This window comes from Dipodomys ordii, unplaced genomic scaffold, assembly GCF_000151885.1.
Source record: "Dipodomys ordii isolate 6190 unplaced genomic scaffold, Dord_2.0 Scaffold31, whole genome shotgun sequence".
Taxonomy (NCBI): domain Eukaryota; kingdom Metazoa; phylum Chordata; class Mammalia; order Rodentia; family Heteromyidae; genus Dipodomys; species Dipodomys ordii.
The window spans coordinates 5584948-5604756 of NW_012267247.1; the positions used below are offsets into that span (position 1 = coordinate 5584948).

The 19809-nt window shown below is 39.9% G+C and overlaps 1 protein-coding gene and 1 pseudogene across 1 annotated transcript in view; one reads left to right on the plus strand and one right to left on the minus strand.

Annotated features, from left to right (window-relative positions):
• The window catches only part of Blmh (bleomycin hydrolase), a 49417-nt gene extending 29693 nt beyond the window's left edge, over positions 1–19724 (minus strand). The window contains exons 1-6 of the mRNA XM_013016549.1: positions 19473–19724; positions 18972–19169; positions 16278–16387; positions 14749–14890; positions 14049–14137; positions 12472–12564 (exon numbers count right to left, since the gene is read on the minus strand). Of these exons, the coding sequence (XP_012872003.1) occupies positions 12472–12564; positions 14049–14137; positions 14749–14890; positions 16278–16387; positions 18972–19169; positions 19473–19485 (645 nt within the window). The 5' untranslated portion in view covers positions 19486–19724. The remainder of the gene's footprint in view (positions 1–12471; positions 12565–14048; positions 14138–14748; positions 14891–16277; positions 16388–18971; positions 19170–19472) is intronic.
• On the plus strand, positions 3368–4239 carry LOC105985651 (annotated as a pseudogene).
• Positions 19725–19809: the final 85 nt, after the last annotated feature.

The following is a 19809-nucleotide window of genomic DNA, read 5'->3' on the forward strand; positions in this document are numbered from 1 at the left end:
CCGGCACCTGGCCACACTGACGTTTTTGGTGTATAATTGAAGATAAGAGTCTCTCAGAGGGCTGAGAAGGTGGCTCAGTGGTAGAGCGCTTACCTTGCATGCATGAGGCCCTGGGTTTGATTCCTCAGCACCACATAAGCAAAAAGAAAGAAGCCAGAAATGGCGCTGTGGCTCCAGTGATAGAGTGCTAGCCTTGAGCTGAAGAGCTGAGGGACAGCGCCCTGGCCCAGAGTTCAGGCCCCACGACTGGACCCCCCCCCAAAAAAAAAGAGTCTCTCAGACTTTCCTGTCTGGGCTGGCTTCAAACTACAATCCTCAGATCCGTCTCCCCTGAGTAGCTAGGATAACAGGAGTGAGCCACCAATATCCAGCCAATTCATTTGATTTTAGCACATATAAATACTGATGTATCAATTATAGAACACCTAAAAAAGCGCTATCTGACTTCTTTACAGTAATAATCCACAACTTCTTATATAGGTAACTCCATTTTGACTTCTACAGCTAAGGATCAATTTTGCCTATTCATTAATTTCATATAAATAGAATCACAGGGCATATTCATGTTGCTGTACGAATAAGCATTTTGTTCTTTTTTTTTTTTGGTCGGCCGTGGGGCTTGAACTCTGGGCCTGGGCGCTGTCCCTCAGCTCAAGGCGAGCACTCTACCACTTGAGCTATAGCGCCGCTTCCGGTTTTCTGGTGGTTTATTGGAGATAGGAGTCTCACGGTCTCTCCTGCCCGGGCTGGCTTTGAACCGCGATCCTCAGATCTCAGCCTCCTGAGTAGCTAGGATTACAGGCGTGAGCCACCAGCGCCCAGCTCGTATTCTGTTCTTTTTGTGTGTGTGCTGGTCCCAGGGCTTGAACTCAGGGCCTGAATGATGTTTTTGAGCTTTTATGCTCAAGGCTAGCAATCCATCTCTTGGACCATAGCTCCACTTCTGGCTTTTTGGGTAGTTAACTGGAGGCAAGAGTCTCATGGACTTTTTTTCCTGGGCTGGCTTTGAACTGTGATCATCTTCCTGAGCAGCTAGGATTACAGGTGTGAGCTACTGGCAGCTGGCTACAATTTGTTCTTTATTGCTATAGTTCTACTAATTTTACAGAAGTACATTAACTTACAAAAGAGATCATGCTTGTCTTTATGTCATTTTGTTGTGCTTTCCACTAGAGAGCCTTCCTATATTAGGATTTACTGTGCATTTTATGAACCTCAACTGCTGGTCTTGAACCACTTCTCTTTAATGTTAAATAATGTTCAGGTTGGTAGTTCTAGCACAGAAAAGGTGGAGAGAGCAGGACAACACATAAGCAAAAGGAATTGAGTTACTCTAGCTATGGATTCACACAGACTAGAGTCATTATGTACTTGCTTAGCATCAAGGCCACAATGGCAACTTCAGGAAACTGTTACCACAAGAACATTACCACTACTAACTATGGTCAGAACAAAGATAGGGAAGATGTACAGCTAGATACATATTTATATTAAGAAGGTTTTATAGACAGAAACCAGAGTATATTCAATGATTAAATGCCGTAAGTATATGCAAGAGTGAAACCATTTTGATTAATTCTGTTATCCATGGGCAGTGAATCCAGTTCAGTTAAGCTCTGGACAACAAAAAGGGAACATAGGACTGGGCCTGATGAAGGTTAGGGTGACTAAGTGAATTTCTGTTTACTTTTTTTTTGGGGGGGGGTCCGGTTATGGGGCCTGAACTCTGGGCCTGGGCGCTGTCCCTCAGCTCTTCAGCTCAAGGCTCTACCACTTGAGCCACAGCACCACTTCCGGCTTTTTTTCTTTTTGCTTATGTGGTATTGGGGAATCGAACCCAGGGCCTCAGGCATGCAAGGCAAGCGCTCTACCACTGAGCCACCTTACCAGTCCTTCTGTTTACTTTTATACATACTTTAAAGGTAGGTATGAATGTTGTGCAATATAATTTGCGCAGTATTTTATTGTGCATGACTCCATACCTAAAGTAAAAAATATTAAGTTATCCCCTCCTTTTCCCCAAAAATGCATCACTGAAGCTCAGGATGTTAGTAGACTGCTTGCCTATCATATGCAAGGCATATTATATATTAGAAGTAATCTGCATTTCAACTATCTAAATGAAGTCTATGGTGAACTTTTTGCAAGACAGTATTCATTGCCCATTACATATACTTTATAAATAAGAATTTTTATCAAAAATACATTTAATCTGATGTGGAAGAAATAGTTGTATTGTTAAAGCTCATAGAATTCACAAACATTATAGACCATGATAATGAAAATTTGCCTTGTAAAGGTTAAAATGTGTTTGTGACTTCAAGTATCACTATCTCACAATACTATGTGTGAAATGTGTGAAATTTATGTAATCACTTAATCTCAAAAAATCATTAAAAATAATATATAAATATTTAAGATATAAATGTGGATAAGTATGACAACTCTTCTTCCTTGATTCCAGTGAAGCTCTGTAAATTGAGCCCTATGGCTTTTATACTATTGGTTTACCAGGACTATAAATTATCCAAAGTCATTCACATTTAAGTTAGCTTGTAACGCTTTAATAAATAGTTGAGTGAACTCTAATTTAAAAAACAAATTTTGCACAATATAATCTCCAAGGTCCATGATACTGTATTTTTTTTTGTGGGGGGGAGTCTGGTCCTGGGGCCTGAACTCTGGGCCTGGGCACTGTCCCTCAGTTCTTCAGCTCAAGGCTAGCTTTCTACCACTTGAGCCACAGTGCCACTGCAGGCTTTTTTCTTTCTGCTTATGTGGTGCTGAGGAATCGAGCCCAGGGCCTCATGCATGCTAGGCAAGCGCTCTACCACTGAGCCACCTTCCCAGGCCCAAAACTGTATTTTCTTGATAAGAGACTGCTCTTGTGAAGTAAGGTCCCCTGTTCTCAAATGTACAAAATTGGAGGTGAGCTTTGGACCAAGTCTGCCCTCTAGTGGGCAAAGCAGGAGTGTCATCTGCTTCTCACAAAATTTATCCAGCATTCAGGACAAAGAAAAAATACTAGTGAACACAAATCACTATAGCAAACTAAATAAATGATGTGCACTCATATTCCTCAGAATAGAGTTACAAATTTCTTCTTCATACTACTTACTTTCTGGTATATATACATATATGTATATATGCACATGGATGTACATTATACATATATGTGTATATTTTATATGTATAAAGTTTGCCTTTCCCAATAGAATGTAAACTATGAAAAGGTAGGGATTCTTACCCATTGGCTCACTGCTGAATACCCAATGCCTTATAACAGTGTCAGGTATGACTATTAAAAATTTAATGTCTTTCACAGTATGTCTGGTGATATTAGCTAGCAGTTACTCTCCTGTTTCTAATGGAAAAGCAGCGGAAAGTAGGTGTCTCTTTCCAATAAATTCATGTTGTTTTCTCTCACACACAAAACACAGGACTGTGAAACTTTAGTAACATAGCTGAAACAATCTACTGTAGCAGTGGCAGAGACTGAATCTACTTGATTTTCTGTGATTGCGACCTGTTTACTAGTTTTACGGTGGAGACCTTTTCAAAGGGGAAAGAAGCTGCTGGTGGTTTTGGTTCTCCTGACAGCAACTCAACACCATCCAAGGATCTAGGGATCTTCACACTATCCCAAGAATTGGGTGAGAAGTACGTCTGAAGGATGAGCATGTTCAGTAGTAACTGTGACAAAACCTGACAAGGAGGAAGTGTATGCACTAACCAGAGCAGCCTGTCTGTCTCCAACAGTCATTTCATTTTGAAGACATGTGGCACACCATGCTCTTACTGAAAGCACTGTTTCCTCTGGTGAAGCTTGCTGGGGATTACAGTGAGTTTGACTGAATTCACAGCTTCTTTTATTCTCATAAGAATTTCATGAAGCCTTCTCAGCATGGGTACCCACTCTGGAGGTTCTTAATGCAATTCTGCCAACTAGAGCAGTGGATCACAGGGATATATGAGTTCTGACTGTCAGTACTTGTATACTCTGGAGTTCCCAGACAGTCAGGCAGCCAGATCAAACTCTGGAAATTCTGATGAGTGAATGAACTTGGCTCAGCAATTATGGACCAATTCTTTGTATAAGAAGGTGTTATTGCAAAGGATGTCACTTGTGAGAATGGAAATCATGATATGATACCAAGTTCTGTCATTATTACTACATTGTTCAATCTCTGTACCAATTACAATGATTACAATTTTATCTTTATCAGCACAGATGATTGAGAAAAAAAATTTTTAAGCACAAAGAGAAAACACATATAGGAGCTGGTTTCTAGAAGGAGATAGAGGGCCTTCCATAGCCACTACCTGTACTTGCAGAAAGCCCAGATGTAATGATAGTGCAATGGTTTTGAAGTGTATGCATTATTATAACAAAGGATTAGTTATCTTTCATGAAGTCTCTTCTCTGTGCTTAGGTGTTATATGCCATTCTTGTTATGAAATTAAAGTTCATGTAGGAAAACAAACTTTTTATTACATAAAACTTTACAACACTTATGAAATCAATTTGGCTTGTACACATGTACTATTTCTGCAGGAATTGTCCAAAATTCTCCACAGACATAGCCTTCATTCTCATTAGGTGCTGGCTTCAACCTAACTATCTGGGACTGTTCTATTAAATTACTGCCAGATTTATGCATCCTCCTCTTTCTAGTAAATATCTCTGCTAATGTACTGACTACATTCTACTTAGTTTTTTTGCAATAGCAATCTGAGTTTTTATTCCACACAAAAAGAAGTATTTACTGAACATATGACTTATAATTGTGATTTCGGCAAACATAAATGTTAGGACCAACCTGATAAAAATTTATTGAAATAGAATCAAGTGGCTAGACTAAGGGAGTATATACCTTCCAAAATGCTAGAAAGCTAAAGGCAGAGAGATACTTGGCATAGTGGCACCTGGAACTGATTCTGCAATTCTCCAACTCTGTAGCCCAATAATTATTACTTTTGATTTTTTTAAAATACACACACAAGTTAGTGTTTGCAATTATTCCTTCCAATATAAATTACTGGAGAAAGTTCTAAGTTTTTTGATCCACTAAAATATCCTTTGAGTCCTTGGAAGGAAAGAGCTAGGGGAAGCCATGCTGGGATACACTGAATTTACACTCACCTCTTGGGGCCATCTGGCTTCTGATTAAGGCTTTATATCCTTGCTAATTAAATTGGGAATTTAAACTAATCTTCCTATGTGGGTATGTATAATTCCCGTCTAACAATCTATGGCCCATCAGAAAAGCTACATTTGGTGTCAGGAAGGTCCAGTTAAATGTATCTCATAATAAGGCAGGTCTCATGAGAAGGTCTAGTTAAATATGTATCAGAAGGCAAAGTATAAATTGGAAAGCGCTTGCAAACCTGAATTTATAAAGGAGTGCAACTGTACTTGGTCTCTTAAAAGTACTTTTTTCTAGAGAAGAATTCTATTTTAAATGACTTGCTGAAATCAATGGTGAATAACAGAATCAGCATAAGGAAAGGAAAAAGAAAAAACAACACAGAAAGCCTGAGACATAGAACATGGGGGAAAACGTACAGATGCCAACTTTAAAACAAATGAATAGGATTGAGTCAATTCCTACACCATGGATTAATCTGGAAGAAAAGTCAGTTATGTGAGAGGGGGAAGGATCTAACAGGTGAGAACCAGTCATGAATATTCAGAAGGATGAGAACCTTCTCTCTAAATCCAGTTACAAGCAGGCACAAATGGCAGGAAGGTAGTTCAACCAAGTTGTTTGTACAGAGGCAAAACTGGTAAGCCTAAGAAAGATTTCACTAGCCAAGCTAGTGCAAACATGGCAGGATCATAGAATCTTCGTTTTTACTGCCAGTATTGAGTTGAGAGTATGCACAACAAAATCTAAAGGACTGTATAAATATGAAATAAACTGTAATAAAATGCAAGGCTACAATGTTTTTGTTTGAGACACAGTCTCACTATGTAGTCCAGGCCGGCCTTGAAGTCCCTATGCAGTCCAAGCTGGCCCAAACCTGGGATCCTCCTTCCACAATCTTCAGAGTGCAGTGTCCACCACCACACCCAGCTTGCTATAATGCTCTTAAATCATTTACCTTAATTAGTCTTACTCATAGAAAAACTAGGTTCACAGGCAAAATGATCTTTTGTTCATACATACTGGCTATAAGTGTCCTCATAAAGAGCTGAACTTTGAAGGCAATTCAAACTGCCTTCAATGAGGGCAATGAGCTAATTGTAAGAGAGGAATAAGGGAATGTGCTACAAAGAGAAATGGAAAAGAAAGGGAAGATAGCTCTCTACTGCTTTCTAGTGGAGAATGGAAGAAGGGCAAGGATCTGTTTAAAAACAACAAAACAGAAGCTACTTGGTCAGGCACACAAGTAAAATAACTTCTAGAGGCATTAAATGTATACAGACCGAGAAAGACATATAAAAGTATACCTAGAAGTTACATGATTTAGATACAGATAACTAGTAGTTAAATAATGATCTTGAGATTGCTTCTAGAGTGATGTTTGAACCAAAGAAAGGAAATATAAATGCAGATTCTCTTACCCCACACTTCAGACCTACTCAATTTGCATTTAATAAAATCCCCAGTTAAGTCACATGTATTTTAGAGTTTAAAGCTTTAGACCAGATCAATCTGTCCCTCCTACAAAACCTTGCTTCTTCATTTTTGACTTTTCTCCTTCACACATCATCCCTTTCTGCACACTGTCTATCCTACTGCCCTAACTTCCAAACACCCTTCTCTCATATAGGCCAGATCTCATCAGACATCACCTGAATACTACACTTTCCTTGTTCTTCACAAATGACTCATCAGCAAGCCCCAACAGGATCACTCCCAATATCTACCCTGAAATTGATGTATTGCTCTTCACTCTTACCAACCTTGCCCAAGCCATTATAATCTCTAGTCTATGTGACCACAATTAGCTTCCCATTGTGTCTCCCCTCTTTTTTGCTGATTTATAGCTGGTATAAAACACCCAGAGGGAGGGTTTTTATTTGATTTGGGTTTGTTGAGTTTTGTTTTGTTTTGTTTTTTAGATAAAGTCTCACTATGTAGCCAGGCTAGCCTGGAAGTTTTGATCCTCCTGCCTCAGTTGCCCAGTTTTACTAGGGTTGCAGGCATGCACCACCATGTCCAACTTCGTAGTAAACGTTTTGTCTCCTTCCCCCTACCCTGGAAGCTTGAATTCAAGGCTTGGGTCCTATCCCTGGGCTTTTGTGCTCAAGGCTAGCACTCTGCCACTTTGAGCCACAGCTCCATTTCTGGCTTTTTGGTAGTTAACTGGAGGTAAGACTTTTATGGACTTTCTTGCCTGGGCTTGTCTTTGAACCACGATCCTCAGATCTCAGCCTCCCAAGTAGCTAAGATTACAGGCATGAGCTACCTGTATCTGGGCAGAGTAATGGGTTTTTTTTTTGTTGTTTGTTTTTTTTAGGGGGGGTCCAGTTGTGAGGCCCGAACTCTAGGCCTGGGTGCTGTCCCTCAGCTCTTCAGCTCAAGGCTAGTGCTCCACCACTTGAGCCACAGCACCACTTCTGGCTTTTTTCTTTTTGCTTATGTGGTGCTGAGTAATCAAACCCAGGGCCTTAGGCATGCAAGGCAAGTGCTCTACCACTAAGCCACCTTCCTAGCCCCAGAGTAAAGGTTTTTAAAACAAAAGTATGTCATTTAAATAAAATGCAAGCTGTACCATGGTCTGTAGTTCCTATATAAGCCAATTCCCATTTTCTCTATAAGATCTGTTTCAATGACTCATACCTTTGCTTTCCAAGTTCAAACCACAATACCTTCTTCTTTTTTTTTTGGCCAGTCCTGGGGCTTGAACTCAGTGCCTGGGCACTGTCTCTGACTTCTTTTGCTCAAAGCTAGTACTCTAAACTGAGTGCTGGTGGGGGCTCAGGCCTATAATCCTACCTACTCAGGAGGTTGAGATCTGAGGACTGTAACTCAAAGCTAGCTCAGGCAGAAAGTCAGTGGGACTCTTGTCTCCAATTAACCACCAGAAAACTGGAAGTGGTGCTGTGGCTCAAGTGGTACAGTGCTCACCTTGAGCTGAAGAGCTCAGGGACAGTGCCCAAGCCCAGAGTTCAAGTCCTACGATACCCCCTCCCCCCCCCCCCACACACATACACAAAACTAGCACTCTACCACTTGAGTCATAGTACCACTTCTGGCTTTTTCTGTTTATGTGGTACTGAGGAATTAAACCCAGGGCTTCATGCATACTAGGCAAGCACTCTACTACTAAGCCACATTCCCAGCCCCCTATCTTCTTTTTAGCTCTCAAAAATACCATCTTTTTTTCTATCTCAGAGCATTTGTACCTGCTGTCTTGTGTGGGATGTTCTTCTTTACCCACATTTCAGATCAAATCTGAACTTAGAAAGACTTGTCCCCTCTACTAATTATCATATATTATGGTCCTCATAGCATGTATCACTCTTAGATTACTTATTATTCATTTACTTCTGGAGGCTGGAATGTAACTTAGTGGTAGTGTCTGCCTGCCTCCTATGCAGGAGGTACTGGGTTCATTGTCCAGAATGACCTAGAGGAAAGCGGGGACCACGACACCACAGAAAGAAATTAGTAAAAGGTTAAGAAGAAAAATAGATAAAGGATACAAATAGAGAGTTCACAGAAATGGTGTTCATTCTCCAGATTAAAAAAATACAAAATAAAATTACAGTGAGATAGTATTATTTACCTATCAGATTGGCAAAAATTGAATTGTTTACTTTATAAAACAAAAGGGAAATATCAGACACTGATGTGAAAACTCCAGGATGATTTGGCATAACATATCAAAAATACAAACACATTTTCCTTCGTTTCCCTCCTCCCTCTCCCCTCCTTCCTTCCATTTTTGTAGCACTAGGATTAAACTCAAGGCCTGAAGTTTTTTGTTTTCTGGTTTTTTTTTGGGTCCGGTCGTGGGGCCTGAACTCTGGGCCTGGGCGCTGTCCCTCAGCTCTTCAGCTTGAGGCTAGCGCTCTACCACTTGAGCCACAGCACCATTTCCGGCTTTTTTTTTTTTGCTTATGTGGTGCTGAGGAATTGAACCCAGGGCCTCATGCATGCAAGGCAAGCGCTCTACCACTGAGCCACCTTCCCAGCCCAGGCCTGAAGTTTTATAAGGCAAGCACTCTACTACTGGGCTACATCACTAGTCCTGTGTTGTTCTTAAGAACTGAGGACTATGCTATATACTTTCCTAAATCAATTAAAATACTTTTCTGTCCCTTTTCTTGGCATTTACTTATGAATTTGTTGATAAAAGACAAGATTTTGGTAGGAATGCAACAATCCTAAAAGGATCCCCCTAGAAGAGTGGATACAATGAGAAAACATTGTTACAGAGGTGGCTATACATCTCCAAAACAGATCTGCCTTTATAAGCAACCTGTACTTCTCTCAGAAAAACTGTCTTTAGCCTAAACACATGCCATTCAAAGCTTTCTGAACTACATGGTGGTTCATTTAAGTCATCATTTTGACTTGCCCATAATCCCAAGCAAATCTTAAGTACTAATTTGTGGCTTTATATGAAGTTAGAACCTTTATTACCAAAGAGTCAGTTTCAATAAAGAGTAGTCATTTAGAGAATTGTAAAAATTTAAAAACCTACCACATAGAAGTCTTTGATGAACAGTTCAGGTAGAATCATTATGTAAATACCTATACTTGGGACTTAAAGTGGTGCCTTACTATTTCTTCAAGTAAAGGTAGGAAAGGTAAACAAAACATTTGAAAAATGTATCTGCCCTATATATTTCCCCCTGTACTGCAAAGCATTTTTTAGTGCTAGGGATTGAACTGGGGGCCTTGGCTTTGCAAGGTGGATGCTCTACCACTTGAGCCACACCTTCAACCCTCTGCTCTAATTCTTATCAGCCAATTACTTTCCTCTAGCAATCTTATGATTAGGACATGGATCTTACAACATAGTAATCCAATGATCATTAAAGTAAACATCACAAGCCAAGATGATACTTAGGTCTCTAAGAAGCAGTATTCGGACCTTTTTCATAAAGGCAGAATCTCCACCCTGCCATACCCCCACTATCTTAACCTAATCATAAATGAAGGCAAATTATGCAGAAGGGATGGCCTCTATCACTTTATTTCAAGCAATGAGGAAGAAAACTAACATTTACTAGACTGTACTCCATGCAAGATACTTACTACTTCACATTCTTGTATTTAATTCCTTACTTTTTTCCTCAAAAAAAAAAAATTCAGTAAGGAAATTACCTTAAATCCCAAACTGAATCTCAAGTGATCTACCCAAGATTACAGGATATTAATAGAGCCAGAATCTAAATCTCTGTGGCTTTTTTCCTTCTGCAGTAAAACATCTCACTTTAATAGAAACATTTAAGAAGTACAGAAAGCTAAATATGAGATAATTCAAATGTGTTTTAAATGAAACTTCTGAATTCATCTACAACAAATATGTAAGAAACAAGTACTGTGTTAAACATAAGACTTTATGCTAGGTACCAGTGGCTCATGCTGTAATCCTAGCTACTCGTGAGGCCAAGATCTGAAGATTATGATTCAAAGCCAACTTCAGCAGAAAGTCCAATTAAATACCAAGAAGCCAAAATGAAGCTGTGGCTCAAGTGGTAGAGGGCCAGCCTTGAGTGAGAAAGCAAAGGGAGATCATAAGGTCCTGAGTTCAAGCCCCAGTAGGGGTACAAAAGAAAGAAACAAACAAACATACAAACTGAGACTTAAGACAGGCTGGGCACAGTAGTTCACGTCTGAAAACTAGCTACTCAAGAGATTAAGATCTGAGGATCATGGTTCAAAGCCAGCCCAGGCAGGAAAGTTCATGAGACTCTTATCTCTCTTAAGCACTGAAAGAGCCAGTAGAGGAGCTGTGGCTGAAGTGATAGAGTACTAACCTTGAGTGAAAAAGCTCATGGGCAGAACTTAGGCCCCAAGCTCAAGCCCCAAGTCCAACACACATACACACAAAAAGAAGCTAAGACACTGTCCTATGTTACATGTCAGTTAAGTAAAGAGAAGGCTAGACCTCACACAGGCCGAATCCACAGACCACTCTATATTGCCATTCTTTTTGTTGTTGTTGTTGGTCATGGGCTTGAACTATGTGCATGGGTGCTGTTCCTCAGCTCTTCAGCTCAAGGCTAGAGCTCTACCACTTGAGCCACAACACCACTTCTGGTTTTCTGAGTGGTTTATTGGAGATAAGAGTCTCACAGACTTTCGTGCTTGGGCTAGCTTTGAACCCTGATCCTCAGATCTCAGCTTCCTGAGTAGCTAGGATTACAGGCATGAGCCACGGGTGCCTGCCTATATTGACATTCTTAAAATATGAAGACAAACACAAGTTAAGCATTAGAAACACTAAAATGAAACACATTGAAAAACTCAGCCATTTTAACTTCACAATCTTGAAATGAGAACTACTAATGAGCTCAATGTCAGAAAAGAAAATACTTGTTCTTTTCTCAAAGTAAGTTTACAGTTTTATGAATATTTGCTCTGGATTATAAACTGTATTAAGTAATAAAGATTCTTATCTGCTTCAATAATAAATACTCTTACAACTTGATATGTGTTTGGTGCTTTTTAAGTTTTCTAAAATGTTTCCACTCATATTATTTTAACAATATAACACTAGCAGCTCATCATCTTTACTCTTACTGAATAAAACTAAAAGTCCTGACATCTGTCTAGGATCTCTTACATCTAATGCTAGTATATATACACACTCCCTTTACCAGAGAAACCTTCTATATTAGACACCTGGTAAATTCCTACTGCTCTTTCAGGAGCTAGCTCAGATATCTTCCCTATTACTGAATTAGTCATTCCCCACCATGACCACAAAATCCTGTAAGGATTTATTATCATTATTCATGTGTTTTGCCAGCAGAGACTAGTTTTCTTTTTTTTTTGGGGGGGGGGGGCCGGTCGTGGGGCCTGAACTCTGGGCCTGGACGCTGTCCCTCAGCTCTTCAGCTCAAGGCTAGCACTCTACCATTTGAGCCACAGCGCCACTTCCGGCTTTTTTCTTTTTTGCTTATGTGGTGCTGAGGAATTGAACCCAGGGCCTCATGCATGCAAGGCAAGCGCTCTACCACTGAGCCACCTTCCCAGCCCCAAGACTAGTTTTCTTATCTTTGTTTCTCTTTAGTGTCAAACTTGCAGAAAGTATTCAATGTTTACAAAATGCATAAATGAACAAATTATACATAGGCTAATAAACCCAAAATAAGAGTATGAATCCTGTATTAAAATGCAAAGGAAAGTTAAACCTCAGATTTTTATTTGTTCAACTACAATAAGTCATTTTCATTTAATTAAAATATTAATTGCAATGGCTACACTTCCAAACCAGGTTAACAGACGGAATATTCTAAAAATTCTTTAGAAAATTACAAAAAATCCAAACGATTTTTATTACCTCTTCCATCATGGTGTCCTGGGTAGCTGAGATTTCTCCTTTGGTTGCTCCACTGTGTACCAGGTTCCGTAGTCGTATACAGAATTCTCTCATCTATGAGAGAAACTTAGTTAGTACTCCAATAGTTGTACAAACTGCAAATAAAACTAACAGATTAATGCCAGTTATACTTTGAAGACCCAAGGAGAAGTTTATAGACACAAATGTTTTTCTCCAGCAAGTATACATATACATACAGAAAAAATATATTGTCCATAAGGAGATAAGACATGGATTATCCCCAAAGAATACTAAACAGAACTGTTCCTGCTCTACAACTAATTATCTGTATGTGCGTGGAAAAAATATCTGATTCAATAATGCCAATCACCCTTAAAAAGCAAGCAAACAAACAGGAAATAAGCTGATTAGAGCGCCAAGCCACTCTAAAGGATTTTTATTTGGAATGTGATTATTCAATTTTCCTTCTCTACCAAATCACTACAACAATGGGGATATCAACTCTCAATATAGTTCTCATTTTTTGTTGCTTTCAATACTAAGAAATGCTCAAAATAAAGTCAAATCTGAAAATAAACTCCAATGCTGAAGAGAATCTTGTTCTCTCTCAAAACTGAATCCAAAGCTGTACTATTAATGAAACTTTAGTTTTTGAATAAGAATTCCCAGTTTCCTGGGTGAAAAAATAGCCTACTTCTAATATTGAGGAAAATACATTTGTATTTACTTTAAACTGTAATCTTTGTTCCCAGGACTGACAGATCCAATTTTAGCCTTGTAGATAAGGATAGCAGATTTCTGCAACTCCCAGTTCTCAAAAAAGATGTTTGGCTAGCAGAGCAGCATCCTTATAGGATTTAAAGTCCTCCTTGGGAAAATGGGTTATGCAGAGAAGAGAAAATGATTCACTAAGATAACTTAAGCAACAAACAGTTCAGTGACTACATCAATCCTTCTGTGGGTGGATAAACCATACTGATGTGGTCTGGAGAAGTTTATGAACTCAGAATACTCTTTAATACTTTATAGGCTCATGCCTGTAATCCTAGCTATTCAGGAGGCTGAGATCTGAGGACTGCGGTTTAAGGCAAGCCTGGGCAGAAAAGTCCCTGTGAGACTCTTCAATTAATTAAAAACTGCTTGAGCTACATTATCTCAAGCAGTAGAGCACTAGCCTTGAGGACAAAGAGGCTCAGAGACAGCACCCAGCCCTAAGTTCAAGCCCCACACCTACAAAAAAAAAAAAGGAAATAAGAAAGCTTTATAGTTATTTTGTTGGTATGTAAAACAGCCTCAGCCCAACTCCATTAGAACCAAGTGAAGAGCACCATGTGGCCTATACTAACTAAACACTGTTTTTTCCCTTGAGTACTCAAAAGGTAACATTTAGGGAAAAAAATATCAACAGAAATAAAATGAGAAACATTTTAAGAGGAAAAAAATTAAATTATTTTAAAAGTTAATACATTACTTTTGATAGACCCTGACATCAGTGGCTATGGTGTCCCTTTAAAAAGCCAAACAGGTTTTAAGATGGGTATGCTAAAGTCAATGCCACCCTGTTCCATACACTGTACCTTGTGATTCAGAATATCATTCATTCTTCTGCTTGCCTCTGTTGTATGAGATTCAGGGAAGCATTTCTTAGGGACAACGCCATATTTTTCTAAAAGAAAGCAAATTGTAGTGTATGATAAGGCAAAAATATACCCTAGTATTAGAAACTCTGTAAAAAGATATACTGCTTCAAAAAATAGGCTGTATTTTGCTCATTTAACTCAGAAAAATTTTATGTTTTGTATTATTAAATGGGTTTTTAAAAACATATTTATCTACTATTTTAAAACACATTTTATCCTTTTTGCCTATCATACTGTGAAAAGTGCTCAGCACATGGTCTCCTCATGAAAATGTTAAAAAATTAAGAAAATGTTATGAATGTAGACATTTTCAAACAGTTACAAATTTTTAGGCTTTGCTTTTTTTATGTGGTGTGTCTGCTTTTTTTGTTTGTGGTGCTAGGGATCAAACCCAAGGCCTTCACATAGTAGGCAAGTAATCTACAACTGACCTATATCTCCAGCTCAAATACTTGCAGTTTTAATGTTCTTGATTAACTTAGACAGATTTTACACACACACACACAAATGATGCCTCATAGTTAACTATGTAGCCTTCTGGAGATCAAATTTCTTTGTACAAAGAAATGGCCTATTCCTAACTATGGTACTCTGTTCAATTATATGGAATTTCAATTCTATTAGAGAAGTCTCTTACCAATGACATTGACAAGCATATCCCATTGCCCGCCATCATTTGTAGGGTTTGTAAGCAGATACTGAACCAGCCTCCCATCCTCAGGCTCCTTTTTCTGAGCTGTGTCCACAAAAGCATTCAAGAAGAAATAACAGCGCTCAACCTAGAATAGAGGAAGTTGAGCGTCAGTAACATACAAGTCTTAGACCTCTCATGAACTCAACATTTTAAAACCAAAGTTAAAACTAGGTGCCAATGGCACACACCTGTAATCCTAGCTACTCAGGAGGCTGATATCTGAAGAACATGGTTTGAAGCCAGCCCAGAGACTCATATCCAACAAAACTAACAAAAAAGCCAAAAGTGGAGATATAGTTCAAGTGGTAGAGCACTAACTTTGAGCAAAAGAAGCTCAGAGACAACACCCAGACCTTAAGTTCAAGCCCCAGGATCAGCAAATAATAAACAAAACCAAACTTGCCAATTAAATATTAGTATCTAGTTTCATAAGAATATTTGAAGTTTCTTCTATGTGCATGTATTTCATTATACTGCGCAAAAGTGCACTGTATACGTATTCTAGTATTTAAATAAATCCTGATTATTTAGTCTTCAGTGAATAAACATCTACTAGACACTTATACATGTGTTAAAGATATTTAAGTGAAACATATATTTTCTACTTTTTCAGACAACTACCAGTAAAGGAAGAACTAGGTCTTTAAAGCAGTAGATAACCTAAGATGCTAAAAATGTAATTATTGAAAATGAAGTTACGAGGGGAAAGGGAGTCAGGGAAGAAGAAAGTGGGAGAAATTGAGGGAAGGAGTAACACTTTGAAAAGAAATGTACTCATTACCTTACTTATGTAACTGTGACCCCTCTATACATCCCCTTTACAAAAAAAATTTTTTTAAGTTAAAAATTTTACATAAAAAATAATAAGTAGAGGGCTGGGAATGTGGCATAGTGGTAGAGTGCTTGCCTAGCTTGCATAAAGCCCTGGGTTCAATACCTCAGTACCATATAAACAGAAAAAGCCAGAAGTGGCACTGTGGCTCAAGTGGCAGAGTGCTAGCCTTGAGCAAAAGTGACAGGGCCAGGCCCTGAGTTCAAACCCCAGGATTGGCAAAAAAAATAAAATAACATAAAATAATAAGCAGGCCGGGAGTGTGGCTTAGTGCTTGTCTTAGCATGCACGAGGCCCTGGGTTTAATTCCTTAGTACCTCATAAACAAATAATAATTTAAAAAATTAAATAAATAACAAGCAGTAAGTTAGTAAACTTGTTATTTCATTGCAACTTACCAACCAAAAAGTTAGAGCTCTGCTCACTAGTACCATGCAAAAGGCACTGAGTTTGATCCCCAGCATATAAAAAAGAAAGCCTTTGAAAAAAGTCAATTTTTGATACTCTGGAATTCAAAATAAATTGATATTTCATCTATAGTAGAAGGGTAAGCTGTAACTGGAAAAGCAAGAAATGAACAGGCAGTCTTTACTTGGGTTGTTATTAAAGCAAAAAGAATTATGCAAGACCAGTCCCATACCTTGTCCCAGAAAAACACGTAAGACTGACTAAACTCAAATTCTTCAATATTAAATTTTTTCATGAATGGAAGTCTCATAACATTCAGACAAGAAAAGATCCAGCATCGTCCTAAAACAAGCAAAACAAGGAATTATGATGAGTATTCATAAAGACTTCAATACTACAACTCTTTTAACAATGAACCCATGATAAGATTCGAACCATTAGGACTAAATCAGAAATAACAAAAACATTAAAACAAAGGCAAAAGGAAAGGCAGGTAGGAGTAACTATATGAGACCTCTATGTAAAGGTTTGGTGTATTTAACACTTCAATATTTACTATATACATAAAATCCATTACAGAATTGAAGATGTAGCTCAGTGTAGAGCATCTGCCTAACATGTGCAAGATGCTAGGTTTGATCCCCAGTACTGAAAAAAAAAAATCACATTATCATTTAAGTAAACCACATCAGAAGAAACACAATCAACAAAATGAATAGACATTGGGTGTAATTCTAGTTACTCAAGAGATTGAGATCTGATTATTCTAGTTCAGAGCCAGCCTGGACAGAAAAACCTAAGACTCTTATCTCCAACTAACCAGCAAAAAGCTGGAAGGAAAGGTGTGGTTCAAGAGGTAGAGTACCTTTTTCATTCCCTTGAATGAAAAAGCCAACCAGAGCTTGAGGTCCTAAGCCCACCAAAAAAAAAAAGAAGTTTTAAAAATAAATCAACAATGAACCAAAGTGGAATGATAACTGGCTAACTGGATTATATACACAAATGATAGTTGGGAGGGCTGAGGCAGGAGGATCACTTGAGCCAAGAGTCTAAGGCCAATCTGGGCAAAACAAGGAGACTGTGACTCAATAATAGTAATAATAATAAACTTAAAAAAATTAAGACATAGATGAAACAGTAAATTACCTGTTAAAAGTCATGTTAACTTGTTTATTTAGAAAGTTTCCTGTTTTCCCACTTCATTTTCACAGATTCAGATTTTTTACCTGCACCTTGGCATCAGTGCCATTGCCATCACTAGACCCACTCTTTCCATCAAAACACCTCATCTTTTTGTCAAGTTAGTATTTTTAGATTAATCTATTCATGATGCTGTCCCTGAAAGTTTTATACTAAGTCTCAGCCTCTTCATTACTCAGAACCTCCACAATGTCACTCCTTCCTGTGTTGACTTAAGGTCTTTATGGGTAATATACAAAAAGTGGATAGGGCTGGGAAGGTGGCTCAGTGGTAGAGCACTTGCCTTGCATGCTCGAGGCCCTGGGTTCGATTCCTCAGCACCACATAAGCAAAAAGAAAAAAGCCGGAAGTGGCACTGTGGCTCAAGTGGTAGAGTGCTAGCCTTGAGCTGAAGAGCTGAGGGACAGTGCCCAGGCCCAGAGTTCAGGCCCCACGACCGAAAAAAAAAAAAAAAAGTGGATAATGTGTAAAGTATGAGATCATATTATGTACACACAGACTAAAGACTTGATGGACACGCACAAAAAATTATTCTTCTATTGGTCCTTAATTTTCTATACTGACCAAGAATAATTCCATAACAAGAAAAAAAATTAGTGCTTTTGAAAGTCACTAATTCCTTAAAAGTAGCTCATGGTTACCTTAGGTTTAGCTGTATACCACTTCTCTTCTAAATACTACATGATTCCAGAAGAGGGGAATCTGAAGCATAAAAACAGGCTTCATGGCTTATGTTATTTGAATATTTTGTAAATAAAAGTGGCAGAACATGTAAGACCTGACTTGCTCTGGTGAGTATTTCCAAACTTTTTCTCAAAGATGACTGGAACCTAAACTAGGTAACACTGGTCACCACAACATTACTAACTGGATCATTTGCAGCTTGACAGTTCACTTTCTACTATACTTTCTGCTACAGCAAAACATTAGTACAAAGCTAAGATTTTTTTCCTTTAAAACTAAAAAAGTCCATTTTATTGAAATAGAATGTACATACAATACCCAAGTCAAATGGCACACTATATGAGTTTTGATGCTTTCTGTCAGTATGGATAGACCAAGAGTCATTTCTAAATGGAGAGAGACTTCTAAAAAATCTTTTTGGCACAATTTTGATTCTGAGAATGTTTCTCTTACTTAGATTTCTGGATGACCAATCTTTCACTCTAGATGTTATTTTTGGTTTGGGTTTTTTTTTGTTCTTGTTGTTTCACTGACAGAGGTGCTAGCTTGTAAATAATAAAACAAGAGCTCTCAATCAAACTTGTCCACTGGTGGAAACTGAGCCTATGAGCACAGGAACAGCTGCAACCAAGAAGCATACTTTAAAAAAAAAAAAAAAAGGACTTCTTTTGATGTAATTACATAGGGTTTTTTTTTCTCTTTCATGTATTTATATATTATGGTTCTCAGGGCAATTCTGCGCAGTCCTCTAGGACATGAACGTTTTTGCATGGGGGGGGGGGGAGGGTGTGTGTGTGTGATCAAGAGCACAGACGACTAGACCTACCAAACATGGGGTTGCAAACACTTAACATCAAGACACAATACAGTAAATTGCACAAGCTGGACTCGACCCTTCATAATCCTCAAATGAAATATCCCAACAGGCCTGCTTATTCTCTAGTGATGTACTACTGTTAAGCTCTGGCAGTGCAAACCCTCCAAAATGGGTTGCTGTCGGAAGAAGTCCAGTAAAAACGTTTAAGAAGTGGAAGCCCCTCACCTGAGCTCTTCTGGTTGGTGACGGGCTTGCCCTCCTGAGGTACCACGTGCTGGAAGACGTGCTGGGCGCCCTGTACCGTGGCCCTCTTCAGACAGATGTCCAGTAGGTCGTGGGTGGTCCCGACATTCTGGGCCAGTACGAACTGGGGGTCGGAATTCAACCTCTGAATCAGAGCTGCTACCTTCTCGGAATCCAGTCCTGCCGGAAGAGCAGATGCGATTACAAGGCCCCTCAGAAGCTGGGGGTCGGGGGGGGGGAGACCCCTGATTCGGGGCTCCCAGCATCCCAGCTGGAACTTCGGGGCCGCCCTTGGCGGGCGTCCTCCCCCTTAGGCCGCTCGGGCCTCCCGGCTACCTCACCGCCGCCGCCACCTCCGCCCCGGGGCGCAGCCCCCCGCTCCCCGGCCCTCCGCGCCGCCGGGCCTCCCCGAGCCCCTCACACGAGGACCCATGACCGGGGAGGTAGGAGGGCGAGCCCTCGGCGGGCAGAGCGGCGCCTCACCCGCGTTGCTCATGGCGCCCACGCTGCCTCCTCACGGGGTAATATCAATTCTGGGGGTCTTCCGTCGCGTGCCGGGGTCACCCCGAAGTCCACCGCCTGAGTGGCCGCGACTTGGCTCTCGCACCCGGAGCGCCGGAAAAAGGAAACCGGCTGGCTGGTGGAGAGACTGAGGTCCGGAGAAACGGGGTCCGCGGAGGGACAAAACTCCCCCCTCGCGTTGCTGAGTCAGCGCCGTCGGAGCTGGCCCCGCCCGGGGGGAGGAGGGCCGGCGGGGGCGGTCGCGGTGACGCGCCACACAGGCTCCCGGGCCCCGGCCCTCCATGCTCCCCGGCATCCC